General features: G+C 39.7%; 2 protein-coding genes across 5 annotated transcripts in view; one reads left to right on the top strand and one right to left on the bottom strand.

Annotated features, from left to right (window-relative positions):
- tubd1 (tubulin, delta 1) overlaps positions 1-4771 on the top strand; it is a 13798-nt gene extending 9027 nt beyond the window's left edge. Inside the window, exons 2-7 of one of the 2 annotated variants that reach the window (XM_008275963.1) lie at positions 715-902; positions 988-1219; positions 3459-3623; positions 3802-3930; positions 4099-4282; positions 4525-4771. In XM_008275963.1, the coding sequence (XP_008274185.1) occupies positions 780-902; positions 988-1219; positions 3459-3623; positions 3802-3930; positions 4099-4282; positions 4525-4630 (939 nt within the window). In that variant the 5' untranslated portion in view covers positions 715-779 and the 3' untranslated portion in view covers positions 4631-4771. Of the gene's footprint in view, positions 1-685; positions 903-987; positions 1220-3458; positions 3624-3801; positions 3931-4098; positions 4283-4524 lie in introns of both variants that reach the window. The other variant, XM_008275962.1, reaches the window with a different exon arrangement.
- Positions 4772-6223: 1452 nt separating this feature from the next.
- Positions 6224-22100, bottom strand: vmp1 (vacuole membrane protein 1). 3 transcript variants are annotated; one of them, XM_008275957.1, is made up of 12 exons: positions 22061-22100; positions 21364-21471; positions 20899-21031; positions 20369-20459; positions 19593-19703; positions 14711-14878; positions 14238-14369; positions 12250-12330; positions 11574-11690; positions 10215-10276; positions 8661-8760; positions 6224-7930 (listed from the first exon to the last, which is right to left on the bottom strand). In XM_008275957.1, exons 2-12 carry the CDS (start codon positions 21440-21442, stop codon positions 7787-7789), a joined length of 1218 nt encoding a protein of 405 aa, XP_008274179.1. In that variant the 5' UTR covers positions 21443-21471; positions 22061-22100; the 3' UTR covers positions 6224-7786. The 3 variants fall into 3 exon arrangements, with proteins under 3 accessions (XP_008274179.1, XP_008274177.1, XP_008274178.1); XM_008275955.1 differs by lacking the exon at positions 22061-22100 and adding an exon at positions 21942-22041; XM_008275956.1 differs by lacking the exon at positions 22061-22100 and having other exon boundaries at positions 21364-21528.
- Positions 22101-22259: the final 159 nt, after the last annotated feature.

The following is a 22259-nucleotide window of genomic DNA, read 5'->3' as shown; positions in this document are numbered from 1 at the left end:
GTGCAGAGTTACATTTAAGCCATTTTAGGGCAACAAGGGATTATTCTAATGCGGAAAGATCTAAATATGTAACTTTAATATACAGTGATGAGTTTTTAGGGGTTACATTTAGGGGTGAGGAGGAATTTTGAGTAAGTACTTGGGTAAATCTGCATTTTTATATTCTACCACTGCTCATTATTTGATATTTTGAGTTTCATTTCAGATCAATCCTAACTCCAGCAGTTAGGTGGCAGTTACATTTTATCCACAACACTTTTAAGTCTAATCGCCTACTTTGACTTTCATGTTAAGTAGGTCTTGTATTAGACTGACGACCTGTCCAGGGTGTCCCCTGCCTTCGCCCTAAGTCGGCTGGGATAGGCTCCAGCCCCCCCGCGACCTTAGTGAGGATTAAGCGGTGTGTAGATAATGGATGGATAGGTCTTGTATTGGTTAATCTGCAGTTGTCTGAATAATTTCCTGTTACTACCACAAATCCATCAGTAGAATTATTGAAATTAATAGTTAAAGTTCATTCTTGACCTTTGAAATAGTATTCTGACAATGAAAAGCCAGGAAGTGGACCTGGAGTTCAGAAGTCTTTTTCAGACCAAACTGAAATACATAGAAACTGTCATCTGTGTTTAGACCTAAATGGAAGTTGTAGATACAAGCTTATAATGTACTTCTCGTATCCCACCAGGTATTGTGTCCACGGCCCTCGTCACAGAGACGTGGTGGAGGAGTTGGTGAGGCGGGAGGTGGAGCGCTGTGACAGACTGGCCGGGCTGGTGGCCATGATGAGTGTCGCAGGAGGAACAGGGTCAGGGGTCGGTGCCTATGTTACCCAGTGTCTCCGAGACATCTACCCAACCTCCTTTATCATCAATCACCTCACCTGGCCATATGGGACTGGAGAGGTACGGAGAACCAATAAGTGACCGGTTTTTAAGTTCAGAGGAATGTGCTCTGTTCCCATGTTTTCTCCTCAATCTGTCCTTTCAGGTGATCGTCCAGAACTATAACTCTGTGCTGACGCTGGCTCATCTCTACCAGTTATCAGACGCCATCCTGGTGCACGAGAACGACACGGTGCACAGGATCTGCAGTCAGCTGCTCAACATTAAACACATCTCTTTCAGTGATGTCAACAGGGTTATCGCTCACCAGCTGGGCAGTGTGCTGCAACCCGCGCTCACCACTGACTCCCACGGAGTCTACAGCAGAAACCCTCTGGGTGAGTGATGCCGAGATGCTCGCACACAAAAACACACACTCAAAAGGTTTCCCACTATAAATAGATTAATAGAGATGTAGTCTACACAGGCAGATTATTTTTCAACGTTTGCCTTACAGGAATATAACTAACTTCATTTTCTGTCTTTGTTCACACTTAAAGACATTTCATGATCCTGCTGTATTACAAGGCAGGTGGTTTAACACATTTAAAAGGTTAGAACTGTAAAACACAGGAAATAATGAACAGCTATTGATCATTTTTATGAAATGTGTTGATGTAAAAACTAGATATCTGAAGGTCTATTTAAATTCTGTTTTCCTAAATAAGAACTACGAAGGTATAAAACAGGCTCATATTACATATATGTATGTTTTTTTTTATGTTATTACGTTAGTTCCAGGATTTCTACACAGTATAGAAATATATGGAATTTATAGTGAGGGATTTCAAACTTTGGATAAGCACGAAAAAAGAAAACGTATTTGTGTTTCCAAAACTACTACCCCTATTCCGTTTTCTAAAGTCTTAAAACTAAATTTCAAAATTAAACTGACCATACAAGCACACTGTTTTTCATAGCATTTGGAGCAGGCAGCCAAAATGTTTACCACCATGTGAGCGCGAGGGCCAGAATGAGCTTGACGCCATTGGAGGCAAGGCAAGAAGTATAGCGTGTGACTGAACGTATGCTCCTATGCAGAGCTGCCTCAGCATCTGTATGTCACTGCCTTCAAAATAGCTCTTAACCAAGGGCCAAATCTAGACACGACCAAATTAGTTTGAAAGAAAATATGGCAATTCTTCGAATAGCTTCTATACATAGCATCACATATAAGCACATATTAGGCTGAACGTTTTTGAGTAATGCAGTGGTGCAGGTTTCAGGGAATTAAGTGGATTATCTTTTCTGTGTAAGGAAACCATGTCTCGTTTCAATGGCAACAGCAAATAAACAAGGCTGCAAAGATGCTGTAAAAATGACACTGTTTAACTGTGGCAACTCATCTTCAGTTCTTCAAAATAAAGGAAGCAAAAAAAAAAGACAGAGGGGTATACATAATGTATCAATATGTATTCATTATGTTAAGGGAGAATAAAACAAGCATAGGAAGCAATGGTACTCTTTGCGCAGAGATGTAGTTGCTCTTCATTGTTGCTCACTCGTTTAGTACTGCAGGTTAAATGAAATGTTGTGTGAACTTGTCTGGGTCTAGTGTTAGCTGATTGTAAGAGCTACAATCATATATATATATATGTACATATGTTAAAAAAAATGTAGCTATTTTTACTCAGATGTCAATTTTGTTGTAAAGAATCTCCCAAGAAGCCTGAAAAAGTATTGAAATTTGAAATGAAAATGTGATTGAACCAGCAGTTGTAATTTTTTTTGTGCATGATTGCGGCTGTCGGGAGACGCTATATGACTCTAAATTTAGAGTGGGATTGTCCTGACAGTGGATTGTGCAGCAAGAGGCTACTGTTGCCATCAGACCTGCAGCAAACACTATTGTTTCTGCTGCTCATTGGAAAGTGGAAGCTCATACATGCTTATTCATTTGTGTCCTTCATAAATAATTGTAGGTCTTGACTAGACACGGGACGGCCCTGCTGGTTATTCTTTGACTGATTATACTTGTGTTTAAAAAAACATCCTCAAAGTCTTAAATGTAATTGGGTGAGCACAATGAGAAAATGATGTTGAAGCCAGTGTTATTTTTGCTCCATGGTAGTGACATACTGAAATTTAGCTGACCAGCAGCGTTACAGTGAAGGTACCAAGAAAGTATTGATTACTGTCGACATGAAAAAGAAGGAGATAACCTCCAAATTTCATCTCAATGATTGTGGACCCTTAGTTTTTGAGATGCCTTTGTTAGGTAGAAAGGACTCCAATTCCCTGTTATATTAGTATAATTCTTGATCTGTTTAACATTGTCAAATGAATGAATTGCTTTCTGCCTGTGTGAGACTGATTGTCTTTTCTTTTTTTCTTTTCTTTCTGTGGGTGGGTGAGGACTGGGCTTTCTGTTTGTACTGATGAAAAAAGGATAAATATGTAACTCCAAAATACAAAAATATTTTAAATCTGTTCAAAAATCTGACAAAACTTTGCAGAAGTCTTCATTATCTTGATATCAAATCCTTTTGCCACTGATCCAACCACAGCATCAGGAGAAAAAAAAGAGGACTAAGCCTGTCTTAACACTTCTTACTGTTATTCTTTATTGTCCCTCAGGTGAGTTGGTGAGCGCTCTTGCCTGCCACCCAGAATACAAGCTGCTTAGTATGTGCACTATCCCTCAGATGCCCAGTTCCTCCATCGCCTACAGCACGTTCAGCTGGCCAGCGCTGCTCAAACACCTGCGACAGATGCTCATCTCCAACACCAAGATGGAGGAAGGCAAGTGTAGTCAGAAACTGATTGGTAACGTTTGCACTTACTCTGTTATGACAAGATAATACCGTGTTTATTAAGTGATTCTATAACTTGAGAGTGAGTGTGGCTTTATCCTCACCAGCCATCAGATATAAGTGAAATGACATTTTAAGAGGATATGTTGTTTTTTGTCTTGCTTCAGGTATAGACTGGCAGGTGCGTCCACCTGGAGGCTCTGGCCGAAGCATGGGTCTGACGGGAGGCAGCTTTAACACATCTCTGGCCAACCTGCTCATACTGAGAGGGAAAGATGTCTACAGTGCAGAGACAGGTCAGAGAGATGGGTGAAGCTTATTGATTGAAGTAAAAAATCAACTGATTGTATGAAATAATGTTTTCCTATTGATTTTACTGGATAAATCTATGATCGTCATAAAAGCTGTTTTTTCAGAGTTGTTCAGAGTTCGTGTGTAATTGTGAATTGTGTACTTATCCACAGGTGGCTTTGAGGACCCAGCCTTGTACACCTCCTGGCTTTCGTCAAAAGAAGCTTTCAACTCATGGAAATCCCCGGTCCCCTTTAATAAATATGAAAAATCTGCAACGCTGGTCAGCAACAGTCAGGCTCTGCTCAGACCTCTGGATGACATGGTGGGAAAAGCCTGGAATATGTTTGCCTCCAGGTGAGTCACTCTCTTCACAGAGAAATGTGCTTAAATATTTCCTTTGTTAAACGTTGGGTCAACACAGCCTGATAATTTTGCAAAGTTGTGCTTTGTTCATATGAAAATGATTTGAGGGATTTCGATTTCTATTTCTGTTGAGTCAGTGTATATATGACAGCATCAGAGTTTGTTTTTACCCAAATGTTAATGAAAAACAGAGACCAATCCTCGGTTTTCTCTCTGGATTTCCTCTCTTACAGGGCATACATCCATCAGTACACAAAATATGGCATCTCAGAGGAGGACTTCTTGGACAGCTTTACGTCTCTCGAGCAGGTGCTCTCTAGCTACAGACACCTGTGCTAGTTGTGGGAAAAACTACCCAACCAACCATGGTCTATATGTAGACCATAAGTATATTTATACATATGTACCATTTTGTAGGATGCTCTTTATATATATATTTATATATACATACATGTAAATAAAACAGATGGTTTGCTTTAACAGAATTTATTGAATTCTTTAATGTCTGCAGTGGCATAACAGGCTTTTTTTTTTTTTAACGCCTTAAGAAACACTAGGACACACACCCATCCATCCATTATCTAGACACCGCTTAATCCTCACTAGGGTCGTGGGGGGCTGGAGTCTATCCCAGCCAACTTAGGGCGAAAGCAGGGGACACCCTGGACAGGTCACCAGTCTATCACAGGGCTACACTTAGAGACAGACAACCAAGCACACTCACATTTACACCTACAGACAATTTAGAATCACCAATTAACATCAGCATGTTTTTGGACTGTGGGAGGAAGCCAGAGAACCTGGAGAGAACCCACGCTGCACGGGGAGAACATGCAAACTCCACACAGAAAGATTCCGGTGCCCCCATCGGGATGCGAACCGGCAACCTTATTGCTGCGAGGCAACCGTGCTGCACAATATTCAGCATGCCAATATTTTTAAACTAATTTTGGGCAAATGCTGATGCCCAGACATTTGCAGCTTTTTGTTTCACTGCAGAGAAAATCAGGTCTCTCCTGTAGTCGAATTAACACATTATGAAATCTACTTTTTTTTGTGATGGCCTACTGGCTGGTGCAGACTTAAAATACAGTGCTTTTCAAATGTTCACATTCATTCAGGCAAGATAAGAAAAATACTTCAGTTTACATGTATCATAACTAATTCATTTTTAACATTTTCAAACTACATTTTTAGACATACATTAATGTTCAATTTAGGCCAATGCCGATATTTCATTTTAAAGCATTTCTTAGCTGACACCAATGATGATGCCAGCATCCTTGTGTATCCCTTAAAATAAGTGTCTACAAATACAAGCGCTCACTATGCCAACCAACTCATTTCAGGATGTTAAATTATGGAGCCACTGAAGACTTTGGCTCAATTTACAGTTTCCTATTTCTAATTTTTTTTAATTGTGCATGATAATGTCATGCAAATGCAGACAGAGCTTTGTATAATTACAGCCCAAGCATGTTTACTCACCGAAAAATGAAAACACAGTTCAGGATATTATTTATAATATTGTGTGACAATATAAGTTGATCACACCTTTGAGTGTAAACTAAAACAATCTTGTAGCTACAGTGAAAGAAAAAAAAAAAAGTACAGTAAAAAGTTCCAATATTTATCTCTAAACTATAATAGCACAGATGTATGTAGCAGCATTTGCTTTATATGCTCAAGTACAAGTGCTTGAAAATTGTACTTGAATACATTTTATTTTACATTTGGATAAGAAGGCTTTAAAGACCTAAAAGATGCTCCATCGGCTAAAGATCACATGAAGTGATTGTATATTTACTATGTGGTGATACCATATGGAGCCACTGTAGCTTAAAAATGTGAAAGCATGTTAAAAGCAATAAAGTGCATTCAATGATCGTTTAGAAAAGCAATACCGCAGAAAGAAAACTAGCAAGGTCATCATACTTTTCATCACTTTATTGTTCATGAATTTTACACAGTAGAACTCAGGTGACATAAAAGCAGTGTCACGAAACACAGGCTGTTGAATCCACAAATGGATCAACTAAAGTGCAGTCTTGGTACGCTCGACATGAGTTTGGAAGCTCAAATAAAATGCTGAAGGCCCACAGCTTCAGCCAGCTTACAGACTGCTGTCGCCACCAAAACGTAACAGCCAACACCAGTCTGATAAGCTAGCTGACGGGGTGGGAGAGTGGTCTCAAGGCATACCTTACTGAGAATATCGAAGAAGATATTATCCATGAGCTGGAAGTGACCAGAATCTACAGAGAACATTTCAAGGAAGAAGGACTTTCCTCCAACACAGGGAGGATATTTGAGTCAAGTTGAATCGTCTGAATCAGCACAGACCATGACGAACATTCAAATAAAGAACACCCAAAAAGCCAAATTTAGGACATGATGCAATTCCTCTAAGAATTACTAAAAAGCAGTGAGGGCTGATCTGTGCACTTACCTTAAAGATGGTCATTTCTAAGAGAAAACGAAGCATTAGCTCTGCTGTGATGCTTAAAAACAGCTCTAAAACATCACACGATTACAACAAAGCTTTGTCATAATGAACATTTAAAATAGATTACAAAAAAAATGACACACTCAGACTTGGAAACAAGTGCTATGATTTTCATGTTTTATATATGATCTGATCCAACGTTCAACCTAAATGTACAGAATAGAAATGGGACTAGTTAGCTGAGAGTACAATGTCACTTTACAAATGATATCACCTTTTCTTTTGTGTTTTGGTTCAAGTTGACTCATGTCCACACAGAGCATTAGAATAGAAATACATCTGAGCATACTGTCAAAAAAGATATTAAGATATTTACACAATGTGCAAACCATCAATACCACACTGTTTTAAGTTGATATTGCTTTTTTTTTTTTCTCCACCGTTTTAAACCGACAATTCCATAAACAAAAGTAGACAAACTGGTGTTACTGTTTAACAGGACAAAAACATGAGGACAATTAAACCCTGAAAAGAAACACCACCCATAGCAGTTATCTTGGCAGCACACTGTACAAACAAATCAAGATCCATCCGCACATAAATGTTACAAAATTAAATAAAAATCAAGTCAAGGGAAGTCGGAGCTTCCCATCTTGCATAAGGCATAGCATCTGATGGGCACTGCCCTAACACAGCAGTTACCAACCAAACCGCTGCTTTACTTCTGAGGTCAACGAATGGATTAATTTAACGTTAAAGTAACATGTTAAGATTAGCAGTAGAACCAATCATACTACACACATCTAGAGAGTGAGATGAGAAAAGGAACTACAAAACCTGAAGAGGGAAACGGTTAACAGTACATACATCCTCAGAAGCGCACACACACCAACAAATAATGCCTGGTTTTTAGAGCGTTCGGCCTCTTTGAGAATGGATGAAGGTGAGGTTTGTTGTCAAGTTGTGAGTGGCTGTGGCTGAGTGGAGGGCTCTCAGCAGCAGCAGCAGAAATGCAGTCACTTGGATGTTTGTACTGCTTTGTTTCGCCATCACTTGGTTTTCTCCTCCGAGTGCCGAAGCTGCTGCAGCCGCTTGCCGTAGCTCTGGGCCATGGAGTTGACAATGGAAATGACAAAGTAGCAGACCATGACCAGCACCACCTTCTCAAACACCCACGACAGCCAGTTCTCATCCTGGAAAACCCAAAGTGAGGGTGGGGATGCTGTTAATGGCTCTTACACAAGCAAACTACATACAATAGTGGCGTTTTTAAACAAAATTTCAGGTTTGACAACAAAGACATATTTGATAATTAACGCGCATGATGATACTACATGATTGTAAGAAAAATTATATTCCAAAAGGCTAACTTTTCTAATTTACAGAATATAGGTGATGGATTGAATGCATACAGGTAAAACCGGTTGTTATTAGCTGATTACAAGTATATTACTGAATGTCAGCCAATACAAAAGAAATTGAGGTACAGAAATGACTCAGATATTAATTTAGAAATTGTTTCTCAGTTCATCGTTTGCCCACCAGAGAGCACTGACTATTACACTTTAAACTGTGAAATTTAACACAATCCCATAATCATCTAAATTAACAATCTCTGTCAAAATAGTTCTGTTGTATGACTTTCTGGACTCTAAATATCAAGTAAACATCAAGTAATAGTTGGCCAATGCTAACAAAAAAGCAGATATTTTTTTTTATCACGCCTAAACTGTTGTTGAATTATAGGTAGTTGAGAAATTTATGGCTCCTTAATTTCCAGTCTCCAGAATGACAAAAAGCTGGGAGACACATAGCTGCTACTCTTAAATACTATAATACATAATTACAGCTCACATTTTAGAGATAAGAAAGGTTGCCACCTGAATGTGGTGCATGGGAAAAATGTAAGTATATTGTTCTTACCGCTGGTGCGCTTCCTCCAGCATGGTGCAGCTTGTTCCTCTGTGCTTCCAGGTACTGACTGAAGGGCTTCTGGAGTGATGGTCCTAGTTTGGGTACAGACCTGACACCACACAGCAGCACAGAACAGACACAAAAAGAGAAAGAGAGGAGGAACATTTAGTCACTTACCCCTACAGCACCCTTCCTTATCCATGAGGTCAAAACTGAAGCTTTAGCTCCTCAACACTTAGTCCCTGTATAAGGCTCTAAAAAGCTGTTCATGAAGTCTCTTCCTTCCCTCAACACTACCAAAGGTCCTCACTGATCCACCAGCCAGCCAGCATCCTGCTGAAGGCCCCATCCTACAGATGAGCCCTATCTTGGAGCTGCCACCTCTTCTAATTGTTACTCTGAGCAGGAGTAGGCAGCAGAGAGGAATGAAGCAGCAACTCATCGGCCCTCCTTTTATTCTCTTTAGCTCTCTATAGGCGTCTGTGTCAGCCCCCTTCAACCAGGAAGTGAGTCGGCATGATGTCATCACCTTTACCACCATTGCTGCCTTCTGGGTGGAAAGACATCTAATCAGGGCGTGCTCATGTCCTTATTAGGCAGTGTGGATTAACTCAGCTGGGGGCCAGGCATGATGAATTCCATTTTAATTTATTTCATATATAGGCATTGGTACAGTAGTTTTAGAATTTGGTCAGCAGTGGTGCAGTTTCAAGAGAATCTCTACCTGATGTAAGACTTATCATTACCGTGAAAAGAAAAATATACTGCAGGCTGTAGACACTTAGACACAGACTTCCCACTGCATAAATTCAATTCTGCCTCTGGTCAGGACATAAACATGTTGTCTAGACTAAGCAAAAACACGAGAGATAACAAACACCAAATGAGGACTGGGTAATTGCTGATGTCAAGTACACCTAACTAGTTTTGAGTCATTCACTCTTGTTATCGCCCTCACTTTACATGAATACACACATAGAAACCGGCGAAGAAACATCCTGTATCAGCACTATCAGCACACATCATTGCGAGTCACTAAAGGCCATCTGAACATCATGGGAAAGAACCTTGAATTTTGTTTTCATCAGAAAGAAAAGGATTCAGGTCTAAATATGGTCAATGGGTGTATTACTTCTAATTCCTGTGAATTAGCTAAATCTGAGATTAGTTAAACAATCAAACAAAGTCATTTTTTTTTTTCTTTGTCTATGATTGTGTTTTCCGCTTCGCTGGGGCAATTCTCTCAGTCAAAGCTGAACTTGGTGAGTCAGATCAACATGTTTGGATGGGACCTCACACGCCTGACCACCAATGCTGCAGAGATGGATTGCATGTGAAGGGAAAGAAATACCTTTGTGTGGAAAAATGCACAATGCATGCACGTGAAAGCATTTATTCATACAAGAACCACAATCAGTGGTAAAAATGCATCTGAAAATGCTTACAAATGCATTGGCAACCACAAAGCCAGAGGAACGACAATGACTCCACAGAGTACCTGAATGCAGCCTTTCTCACACTCACAGTACATGGCAGCACCACACATAATATACAAACACTTACCCAATGAGTGACACCATTTGCTCCACTATGTGCTTGCTGAAGGTAATGATGACAAATAGTTTCTGTGGGAAAACATGAGAGATTATTAAGATTGAAAGCCCACTGACTAACTAAATGCAGAGATAAACAGCGCACAAAAAGTTTGTAACTTCATTCAAAAAAGGAGAAATTTAGTGTTTAGGGAACAAATAGTTAACTTGAGTGAGTGAATAAACTCAAATGACAGAAAGACATATTTTAATTCCTAATTGTAGTTAAACAGCTGTAAGAAATTGAGGCCACATGTGCCACTGTTCACAGACATGCTAATTAAAAAACTCGAACCTGGCACTAAGCAAAATTTTGGGCGGCAAGGGGCTTTTTGTGGTTTACAAAGCACCAAAGCGAAGGGATACGGGGGGTTGGGAGGCCTGAAAACCGCAATATTCTTCTCCGGTTCTGAAACTGATCAGCTTTAAAACAGCATGACACATGGCCCCCTGGACAAAATCAGACAGGATATGACATGTGGTGTCCAACAGGTTCAAGGTACAGAAATGGAAAAAAAAAAAAAAAGGACAAAGACTCTCCCCCCCCCCACAGCCTTTTAAAGTCTGCTCAATTTCCTTCTCCCAGGTCTACCTTCTCATGTCCACTCTACATCCTCCATTACCCCCCGCTGCCTCACCATCCCCTTTGTCTGAAAGGTCTCAGGAGTGAGATCACTGGCTGGTACTACCAAAAGATGGATAGTTTGTTAAGACACTCAGCGACTCACCCACAGTCAGAGACAAATCCGCTCAGTCTAGGCTTATATTAGTCACTGGTGTGGCAGACTCAACAATAAACTGCATAATGAACAAGTTTTGTCTTTTTTTTGATCTCGTGCAAAATTCTAACTCTTGTTAAAGACTTCCTAAAAGCTTTCCTCCTTTCATCTGGAGCCTGTTTATATGGTCTGGATGCATCCCAAAGCTAAACCAAGAATAAGGAATCCCCAAAGGAACAGAGCATCATCAGAAAGAGTTAACCAGAAGTGCGCAATTAGGAGTTTCTCATAGTCACCAACTCATGATCTAAGCACTTGGCTTGATCTTTCCCACACGTTCTGAGGTTGTGGGGATTGTTCAAAGTGTATCAGTCAGCAGTGGAAACCCTTTTTTCTTCTAAGTGGATTTTTGACATGCATTATCACACCGTAGACAGAGAATTGTGATGACTTGAAACAAAAGATGAATCATAATCGAAACAAAGGTGTCGCAAGTATGTGGGCATGTGCGTATATGTTCAAAAATGGAAAAACTTTTTGTAATTTGAGGTGGACTGTTTATTTGCACGGCTTTAACTGCTTATAATAAAGCTTTTGGCGAAGCCACTGACCTGTATATGCATCTTGATGATGGCTTTCCCAATTAGAGTTGCTCCAAAGAAGGTCCAGAAAGGAACCAGGAAGTGGCCGCAGGTTATGCCAGCCAGGTCAAAGAGAGGATTAGGAATCTGAAACACGCACACCAGACAATCTTACAGATCCTTAGTCTTGACATGAACATAACCTGTAAGCAACTAACTCAGTTAAGTAAAGTGTAAAGTATAAAATTTAACACTAACATTTGATCAGGCATGTCATTCTCATATTCCATTTGCACTATTCTCCTTTTACGTGTACTTTTATACTTGTTGCACTATTTCAATTCAATTTTATTTGTATAGTGCATATTTACAACAACAAGTCATCTCATAGCGCTTAACAAAGGCAGAGACAGAAACACCCAACAATCCAAAACATTTGGATTCCCTATAAGCTTCAGCAGTCCGCAAGCAGTCTGCAACAGTGGGAAGGAACCGAAAACCCCCGCAGGGGAAAAAAAACCACCGACAGAACCAGGCTTTCTGATACTTATATTTATATGTACATTTTTCTGTATAGTATTTGTGTATCTCTATGTGTAAAGCTGCTGACAACAATGTGAATTTCTCCACTGCGAGATAAATAAAGGCATATCTTATCTTATCTTAAATAACGTTTAAACTAAGACCTTGAAAAATTTCTACTTACTGAGGCACAAGCCAAGATCCCAAAGAATCCCACTTTCTGCACCATATGCTGGACTCCGAGTTTTGCTCTTGTGACAAAGTCCTGCAAGAAAATATATATATTAAAATGCAGTCTTTAATACATCACTGTTGCCAGACATGGTTGTGCGTATTTGGGTACAGTTATTTTCAGGTGCTGTGTGACTTTCACAGCTCACAGCTTTCAAACCCTGCTTCACTCCCCTGCATCACAAATTTTACATACACATGGAGATCTCTGAACACATAATCACCCTTTTTTTCTTTAAATAACCGTGCTGTACTTTTTGCAAATGTGTGGTTGTAACCACACCGTTTTTAACAGTGGTGCTGTCTGAAATGTTATTACAAGGAACAAGAACCTTGGTAAGAGCACTGTGGTAAAATACCTGCTATTTCGGAGCACTGAAAGATTTTATTTTGGTTTGTGAATTTGGTGGCATTTCAAATAAAATCTGTGTGGTACAAAAGTGCCGAAGATCTTTTAAGTCTATCTTCATCCCTGTGGGGGTGAAATGACTGTGGTTACATGGTGAAGATCACAGCCGATGCAGGAGGGAGATTAAGAGGCGGTTCAAAAACTGGCACCTTATCAATGTTAATTTTGGAAGCGATATAAATTTTGGTTACAATCTTAACAATTAAAACTCAGTTTTCATTTTCAGATCCAACTTGTTTTTTTGTTGTCGATTCTTCTATTCACAATTTTCTGTGCATAATATTTTATTCATAATTTTGTTTTCCCTCATGTAGATATCGCAGAAATGCAGACTTATACAAGTGAAAAGCTCTGTTGAGTTTTTTCTTTTTCAGATTTGTTTCAACGTACCCTTCGTCAGTGTATTCCAATACTGACTAATTATTACTAGAATATATTAACAATCACTTTAAACATTTACTCTCCACATATTTTAAAATAGGGTTTTCTCTTTTTCTAGTCCTGACAATCTTTACTATAACAAAGGTTTTTGTTGTTGAAATAATTTGACAATATTTTTGTGTGACATTCATGTGTTGATCAAGTCTTAACAAAAGTGCTTGTGATTGTTCAGTGAAGGTGCTGCTGACAAAACATATGACAAATGCACAGGTGTAAAGACCCTGAACACAAAGCCATGACGCCAGACGTGATGTGAAGTTGACCCCCTCGGCCCGTTGAGCTGACAACCAGTGAAGTGAGAATAAGTGATGGAGACAATGTAGACAATTTCTCTCATTTCTGTTCTGCTGACTCAGCATCTGATCTCAGCAGGATCCAGTCATGTGAACTTAGTTCCTGACAGTGCTGTCTGTCATTCAAATTAGAGGCCGGTGAAAAGAAAGACAGAGGGAGGAAGGAGGGAGGCAGAGAGAGCGAAGCCCGAGGGATGATTAAAGAGGGAGTTGTGCTCAGGGTGACTCACCCACGAACAGAGAGATTTACTGGAAGTAGGAGGGAGGGGCTTCACTGAAGTCACATGCTGCTTTAAGACCAATCACTGGACAAGTGGCTCCATGGTCAGTTGTGCGTTGTGAAAATGAGACTAAATTATATACGATCAGATCATATTGAGTGGATCGGCAACATGTAAACAAATATGCTAAAATAACCAGAACAAAAATAGGTTTGATATTTTAAGAATTCCATTGGTTGCTGTGCTTTTTCTGTGGAGGGCAAGGGGTTGAATTTGACCGCACTAAATGTGACAAATTTAGGGGTTACTAATCTTAAATTATTCTCTGTATTTAGCTCTTTTGTTTTTAGATTTTCTTTAATCAAGAAAAAAGTGATACACCTTAAATGTAAAGCTGCCACCATTTTGGCCTTCTTAGAATCCCATCAACAGAATCATACAAGTATCATCTCTTAAGTCTTAATGCCAAATATTCTCTGTATTTATGGACCCATGCATTTGCCCTGCTAAAAAAGGAGTTCACGTTAGAAATGGACAAGCCAATGGCTCTCATAACTTGAGTGTTTACAACTCTCACCTGAGCACCTTCAGCCTGCTCAAGCATCTCCTCAAACTCCTCATAGTCTTCGTCATCTGGATCAGCTCCTGACTGACGAGCCGCTCTGGCCATGAAATAAGGAGGCAGCTCCCCGATGGCAGTGCCTGCACCCTAAACACACAACTTAAAATTGTTACAAAGCTTCATATACATATTGATTTCATACATCCACACACAGACGACGACACATGGCACAAAGAACTTTTTGAGTTCCGATACATGCATCTACTTTGTGAGATATGACGTTAATGTGGGATGCATGTATAAACAAGGTCCACTGTTTATTTTTTCTGCCAGGCAGGCACAAACACATGCTGAAATGGTAAACCGGAGTCCAGATTCTTGGTCAAGTTGCCAGCTGTCACAATGCCACCAAAGGCCACTGCCAAAACATTCTTGCCATTTTTCGGTGTGGATCACTCTGTTGTATCAGCATTCAAATTACTACTCACCCACATGCAGGCCTCCAGGCGGACCTTTGACATGATTGAAAGGAGGGAGATGCTGCCTTCCACGGCTCCACCCTGGGGACAGACAATCTGGTCTGGGTAGGGAGGCTCTGGGAAGTCTGTGGAGCCACACTCGTATGCTGCCAGGGTTACTGATGCTATGTGAGGACCCTGAGAGAGAGCGATTGGACAGATGGAGACAATGAGCTACTTTAATGAACTAGAAACCACTGAAACATACACAGTTCAATGTTGGTCATGAAACACTCCATTGTCAATGGTAAAAGAGCAATGTCAGATTTGGCTATGTATTATGTAGTAATTACTCTTATTAATCTTGTGTCTAATCTCCAATATTCTCAACAGTAACGGGCATTATGCAGAAGATTTAAATGTAGCCAGTTTATTAGGATGCCTAGCTTAAACTAAAGCAGTCTAATAAACAGTCTGAAATAAATCCTACTTTCATGAAGGCTCCAATGTTCAGTTTTTGTTCAGACTGTTTTATACACGTGTTGATGCAACTTTGTGATAATTTTGGAGGCAGCAATTTGTGGTAATGCTGAATTGGGTTTTCTAATGTTCAGCCTACCTGCATTAGATGTAATGCTTTAAAATTGAGCCTGTTGTTGTATGGTTAAACACAGCTTGTGTGATTCATTTGGCCACAGTTAGAGACGCACACCAACAGTAGCCTAGTCACAATCTCTCTGACAGGTAGGTATGTCATCATTTATCATTGCAGAGATGTCTGGTTAGGTAGAGCCACCTGGCCTCAATAACAGTTGGCCCACCTGTAACTGTAACACAGCTAATCCCTTATGCCTTGAAGGAGCTACAGGCAACACTGACAGGAGATGGACAGCACACAATTAGTCTGCGTTGACTGCAAATGCCCCACCACAGAAACTCTACACCCCAGTCTGAGTATGAGCACACAAGAGGCTTCTTTAGTTTACACAACACAGTCTCTTTCCAGTCATCATCTCTTCTTCATGATACAACAAGTCCAGTGTTGTCAAGAAAGAAGACGCTAAGCTATGATTCAAACTTTTGAAAAAAAAGTCCCGATACAGTCAACAGACAGCAGATACAGTCGGCCTGCACTGCATCTCTTTGTTCACTGAAGTCAACGGAGTAAAACTCTCATTCAGGGTGAATGAACAAGTTCTTTTCTCATTAACAAATCTGCAAACAGAATTAAAACTGACCATGTTACTAATCACGTCTTTTAAGAACCAATGTTTTGTCGAAAGTACTGCTAGTGGATTCTTGAAGCCGTAAAGTTCGTACAAGACAAAAGTGCTGGATGGAACAAACAACATACTGGCATGTTTTAGTCTTACCAGTAGTATGTCTAAATATGTGAAGGTTGATAGGAGTGTGATCCAACACGAACAGCTATAAGGATATTCAAACTTTAGCTTTATGAATGAGCTCAGCAGATTTCTTTTACAGCAATCTGCAATAACATTTTGACCTCTGGATCATGGGTGTGGTTCCTGTGTGTCACCAAAAATATTACAATTAATCCTCCAGGGGTTCATGAGCAACCACAGCAAACTTTGTGGAAAGCCAACCATTAATTTTAAAAACACTATGTGTGGGTTAAATTACATTCAATACCGACCTGAAAGTGAAATGAAGTTACTAAAATTAGGAATCACCTTCTGGGAATTGTACTAAATTCCTGACGAACTTGCAGGTAGTAGTTCAGATTAATTAACAAATGGCTGAACTGACAAAGTAGTGGATCAAAATTGTACATGAAAATGGAAATAGGCTTTAAATAACTGGGGATCTGTATGATATATGAGCATGTTTAGTTTAACCACACATTAAGACTTAGAACCCAACACTTAAATACACAGCAATGACCTTCAAAACACCATGATGAATCATAAGATCATACTGGTGAGTGAATCCCCTCGCCCATGAACACAATGATCTCATCCTCTCTATGGGGCTATCTATTAATGCTTGAGGCTTGAGGTAAAGTCACAGTGTAAATCTGCTGGTGGGAATTGTGGTTTTTCTTTAAAATGAACACCAGGAGTTTCTATGGTTGGCATGACCACTGAGAAGGCAGAAGGCACAACTACGTTTTAGTGGACAAAGAAACAGGAAATACCCTCCTTATGAACAGCAGCCTTAGATCATGTGGCCAACAATGTTAAACTCTGTATGTTAGTCACTGTATGTATCAACTCTTGCTATATGGACTACAGCATTTTAACCAAAGAGGTATGTCACTTCTCAAATACCACACTCTGACTAAACATCAGACCAAAAGGCCTTCTGGACAAGAAACATGTCTTCATGTCATAGTATAAGAAAGGTAGCAAAAACCAGCAGCTCCAACAAGGAGACACTGGAATATAAACTAGAGAGAAATAAGATAAAGGATGCCTGGATTGGTATGAGAGAGATTTCTTGCTTTGGGCAGATGACAGGAGGTAAAACAGAGAGAGATTGTGCCAAGAAACAAAAAAAAAGAAGAAGCTGTATGCAGTTTTCAACCTCTCCATAAGCACTGCCCTTCAGCTACAATCTCTTGAACATGCTGTTAAAACTAATTATATCCTGCATCTAATTTGTTTTCACAGTGCATATGTCATGCATGCCTCCAGAATATGCTGTAAATATATACATACTGTATACATACAACTGTTCCATATACATGCAGACAAAAAGACTAATATCCACAGTCATCATATGTTTAGCGCGTGATCGGAATAGTTACAGGAGAGGCGACAAAACTTCTGTTAAGCTTTGTCCCTCTGAGTGGCATGTATATGTGACTGGATGGGAGTAAAGTAAAGCATGGATTGAGGGGGGATTGAGGATGAGGTGCTGCAGAGCGTGCCATTCCAAGCAAAAGAAACATTCTACTGTAATGAGTAGCAAAAGACAAAAAAATATTAAAACATTGATTGTATTTTCTTGTCTAAACACAATATTTGTGATAAGACCTGTAGTACATTCCAAGTGTGAAATGCTAAGATGAGAGAACAGAAAGTCTCTATCAAAAGAGCCATTGGCAGGCAATCAAATAATTATACAATAAAGGCTGGTAATTGTAATGAGTAAAACCATTTTAACTGATGCCAGGTTGTTCCATCTGTGGGAGATGACAGTGTCTAATCATAGCAAGAAACCTCCCTCACACAGAAAGGGGAGACGAAATGAGGTCACACTTTCTTAGTATTAAGATACACAACTGTGCACACAAATACGTGGACCCACACAATACATACTATGATGAACAGCACTAAGGTATTATTGTTGCACAGTGAAATTGCTCAAACAAACACATGGTTGAGCTGTGATTAATAAAGGGAGTGCACGTTATTTCTGAAAAACAGGAAAGTCACAGTTACATCTTTTCCCATTATTTCATTATAATGGAAATGGCTGACTAAGCTAGCCCACATCTGCAGAAGTTCTACAGAACAGAAGCCACATCATCAGCCTAAAGAGGACTATGGTGGAGAATTTCTTCCTCTCTTTCATTTTGCTAAATTCTCCTTTTTGACCACAACCAAGACAAATGACACATATTTTGGTGACTCAGTCATATAGTCATTCAGCGACTGCCTGTCAGGGGAAAATCAGACTTCACTCTTTGAGAGCCTTGGACAGACGGGTGACAAAAGTTTGAAGAAGATGAGGAGTTCTGACTGAGTATGGACTATGATGCCATCCTCTGGCTACTACAGGAATAGGTAAAGGTATTTGTTCATGTCAGGTATGCAGGTATAGCTTTAAGATAGACGCTTGTAGTGTCATTTACGTCTGACACAGCCTGCACTTTGTAGATACACACCACATCCTGACCCATGCCGAGTACAGTCAGCCAGATAATGATGGTTATCAGTTTCTCTTTAAACCCATTAGCATTTTGTAGCCTTGTGACAGTTGAGATATGGGCTGCATGTGGGCTGGCTGACTGAAGTTATGGCAGAAATGCAGAAACGATGAAGTGGGTACGGTCATGTCAAAAACATGAGGAAGACGAGGATCTGAAATAACTGGTTTGATGGGAAGTCTGCATGGATTTAATGTCCACGATTGTCTGTGTGGAGACAGCTGAATGACTCCGTTGCTGAAAGACATTCCATGTTATTTTTTTCATTGCAATCATTAGTGCAAACAACTGGGGAAACATTTACAGCAGCATCATATATGCTCAAGTTGATATAAATTTTATGGAAAGCCAATATAGTGGTAAACTCCACATGTTACAGAGACAGATTAATTGTTGCTTTTTCCTTATGCAAGGTTGTACTATCAAAGATATAACTGCCCTCAGAGAGAGGAGGCATTCTCCTATTTCAGTGGTGTGTCAGGCAGCCTACAATGACTGCAGTACTGTCTTAATGGAGTGCAGCCTGGAACGTTCTTTCATGTCTATAAAGGCTATACTACATTTTCACATGTAAAACAAATCAGCTGTTTGCTATGTATTTAAAGCTGGAGTGCAGGAAAGTTCCAAAGAAACACTTGCCAGATGAGTTCACACAATGCCGATGAATTTGCAGCATATAAATCTCTATATTTTGCAGTATGCTGGGGTTTTAAATCTGGTTTGTGTGGCGGTAGCAATGTGTTTTTAGTCAACCAGCAATGATTGGGTTGCTAGAGTGAAAGACGAGAACAACTGGAGGTATGGCGAGGCGTACATCATAAGCATGTGTCAACAGTGTTGGTATAATTTCTCTCATTGCCAGTGGGGTGAGACATCAGTTTCATGCTGCAGGTTGAAAAGTTCCTTAATCCAACAGGAAATAAACATGTATACTCTTTACAAGTGCATCTATCTTTTGTGTTAACGTATATAAAGATGTGTTGCATGTACATTTTGATACCATGTGTTTTCTCTTACCAGATAAAGAAGGAAGGTGTGTAGACCAGTCCCAAGGCCTACTGAGGAAAGAATCCCAAGGCCTACCCAGTAGGCGCACCATAGAAACTTTTTCTCCAGGTATTGAACATACTGCAGCGAAAGACAGCAAAGAAATTAAACTATCTAAACATATCAGATGTGGGTGAACACAAGGAACAAGTCATTAAACTCACAGCGATGTCAATAATGTTGTTGGCTTAAGACAACAAAAATACATGATGCTGATATTTATTAAACGTTTTTTTTTATTTATTTATTTTTTTTTACTAAGAAACCCTCTCTTAAATGTCATCATGGTATAGTCAAAAAAGAATAAAGTAAAATCTGTTTTAAATCATATAACAATGTTTAAGAGAATGAATTTTATGGTAACTTTTTTCAACATTTCAAATTGCTTTATTTATTTCCAACACATATATTATCATGTATTTTAACTAAATGTATTGGGCCAATTAATAGTTCATCATCAGTGCATTCTATGAAGGTGTCAATTCTACAATAAAGCACTAAAGCTTGGTGGTGCTATAAGTGAACCATGACAGATGGCTGCACACGTGAATTTGTAAACAGAACTTTCAGCCAACTGACTGTATGATCAAGGGTTACTTGACAACAATGCAGAATGCATTATCGCTCAACACAAACTTTTCTTCTAGTAGAAAAGTGACTTATCATTAACCTTTAAACATCTCAGCAATGCAGCAGTGGTGTTGATTATTAACACCACTAAACACACAAATGAAATCAAACCTTACTTGTTGGTGTGTTCCCTCAGTGGAGTATGCGATGGAAAAGAGACAACACAACACCAAAAATAAGAACACTGTGCCCCGTCGCTGCCAAAGCCTAAACGAGAAAGCAAGAAAACAAAATGATCCGTCATGAAACAAGCTCCAAACTTTCAACTGAATTTTTTTTTTCTTCTCTTATATGTTAAACTTGTGGACATCAAAAACCAACAGCTCAGTACATAAGAAAACCCATAGTGGCTTTAGTTTATTGCATTTTGCCCTGCAAATATAAATATATTTGAGCTGTCTAGAGTGTAAAATATGGTTCCTAAAAAAAAATGAAAATCTAGCTCCTCAGAGACAAAGCAGTTACTATTTATGTAACTGTTTAGGTCAAAGGGGATGTCTGCTTTAGCAACTGTTGAGCAATTCAGTCACAAGAAGAAAAAAAAAAAAAGGGACAAAAGTCACTAAGTTCATCGAGCACAAATATCCTCAAAAGACTAGATAGTTAAGAAGAAAGGCACATAAGAAAAACCTGTTTAACGTCTTACTTAAAGGTCAACTCCTTTAGCTTAATGAGGGTTTCCAGAAGAAAGTAGTGCAGAGTGGTGACAGGCCTCCTCCATAACACCAGAGACAGACGCTCCTCCTTATCCTTCTCACGCCTGTCTCTTACTGACGCGTCTGGTGGACAAAAAGAAGTACAGTCACTGTCACATTCAGTATTACTTGGTAATACATCAATTACTGTATCCTGTTGAACAGGTGTTTCTAAATACATGATGAATATGACATTCACAAGTCTGCTACTGGTTCTGTGCTTCTGCTATGAGACAAGTTGCTACTTTGCACCCATGCAAACTGAAAGTGACCCAGATGGAACATGTTTATGGCCTGTGCACGCCATGAAGTGGTGCTCATTGTTCTGTCATCACAGTTTACACAATGTCAACTTTCCAGGCATACTTCCAGAGATAAGTACTACGTTTTCTATAGTCCGCTGTACTCAAACTAACCTGCGGACTTCCCATTCTGTTTGTCTTTAGCTCCTGTGCGTTTCTGAGGCTGTTCACAGCTTGCTCCATTGGCTGCCATGTCAATCTCCGTTTGGCAGGTCAGGCAGTCTGAGACAACAGAGAGGATGACAAGTTGGCGTTTCTCCTTCAGCAGAGTCCTCACGGTTTCCCTGATTTCTACTAAACAAGACAATGTGGCAGAGACACTGTGTGGGAGAATGTCCAGTGGTGAAATCCTTATCTGCGGTTCTTAAGCAATAAAATATGTGAGTGCGAGCGTTTCGTCAACAACGCCGGCTAGCTAACATTAACATCCATCAGGGGGATTACAGAGAAAAATATCACACAAAGCGACGAAGTGAAGGCGGTTTTTATTACCGAGATCCTTATGACAGTAATGTATTTAGTTAGACGAAGCAACAGTTTTCCTGTAGGTCAGTCTGTAACAAGATATGCTGCCAAATGCGTGTACATGAAAACCCTCCACATGCTAACCGGTTAGCCAACACACTGACGGCTAAACTAGGGAGTCTCTACATCAAGATAAAGGTTTTAAAATCATTAACGAGTCACCTTACTTATAGACAAATGTGTGCAAGACTTTGTTTCCGTTGTTCTGTTATAGTAATAAGGAAGGAAACGCTGTACAGAAGTGAAAGAGAGCGATGTTTGTTAAATTATATGACAGTCGTCGTACCTCTTCGCTGTCCTCTTCACCCGGAACCAAACGCCGGACGTGTCAACGTAAAACCTGCGCTGCCGTTCAGCCACGAACAATTCTCTTTAAACGAGTTTGTTATTAACTTTAAATGCTTGTATAATAATTTGGATAATTTTGGAAGTGAGGTGTGGTGTAACTTTAGCTATATGTTGCCTTTGGATTCTTTTTATAACCT

Source organism: Stegastes partitus, unplaced genomic scaffold, assembly GCF_000690725.1.
Source record: "Stegastes partitus isolate 25-593 unplaced genomic scaffold, Stegastes_partitus-1.0.2 Scaffold62, whole genome shotgun sequence".
NCBI classification, from domain to species: Eukaryota; Metazoa; Chordata; class Actinopteri; family Pomacentridae; genus Stegastes; species Stegastes partitus.
The sequence above is the reverse complement of the archived record's forward strand: the minus strand, read 5'-3'. Positions and strand labels throughout refer to the sequence as shown.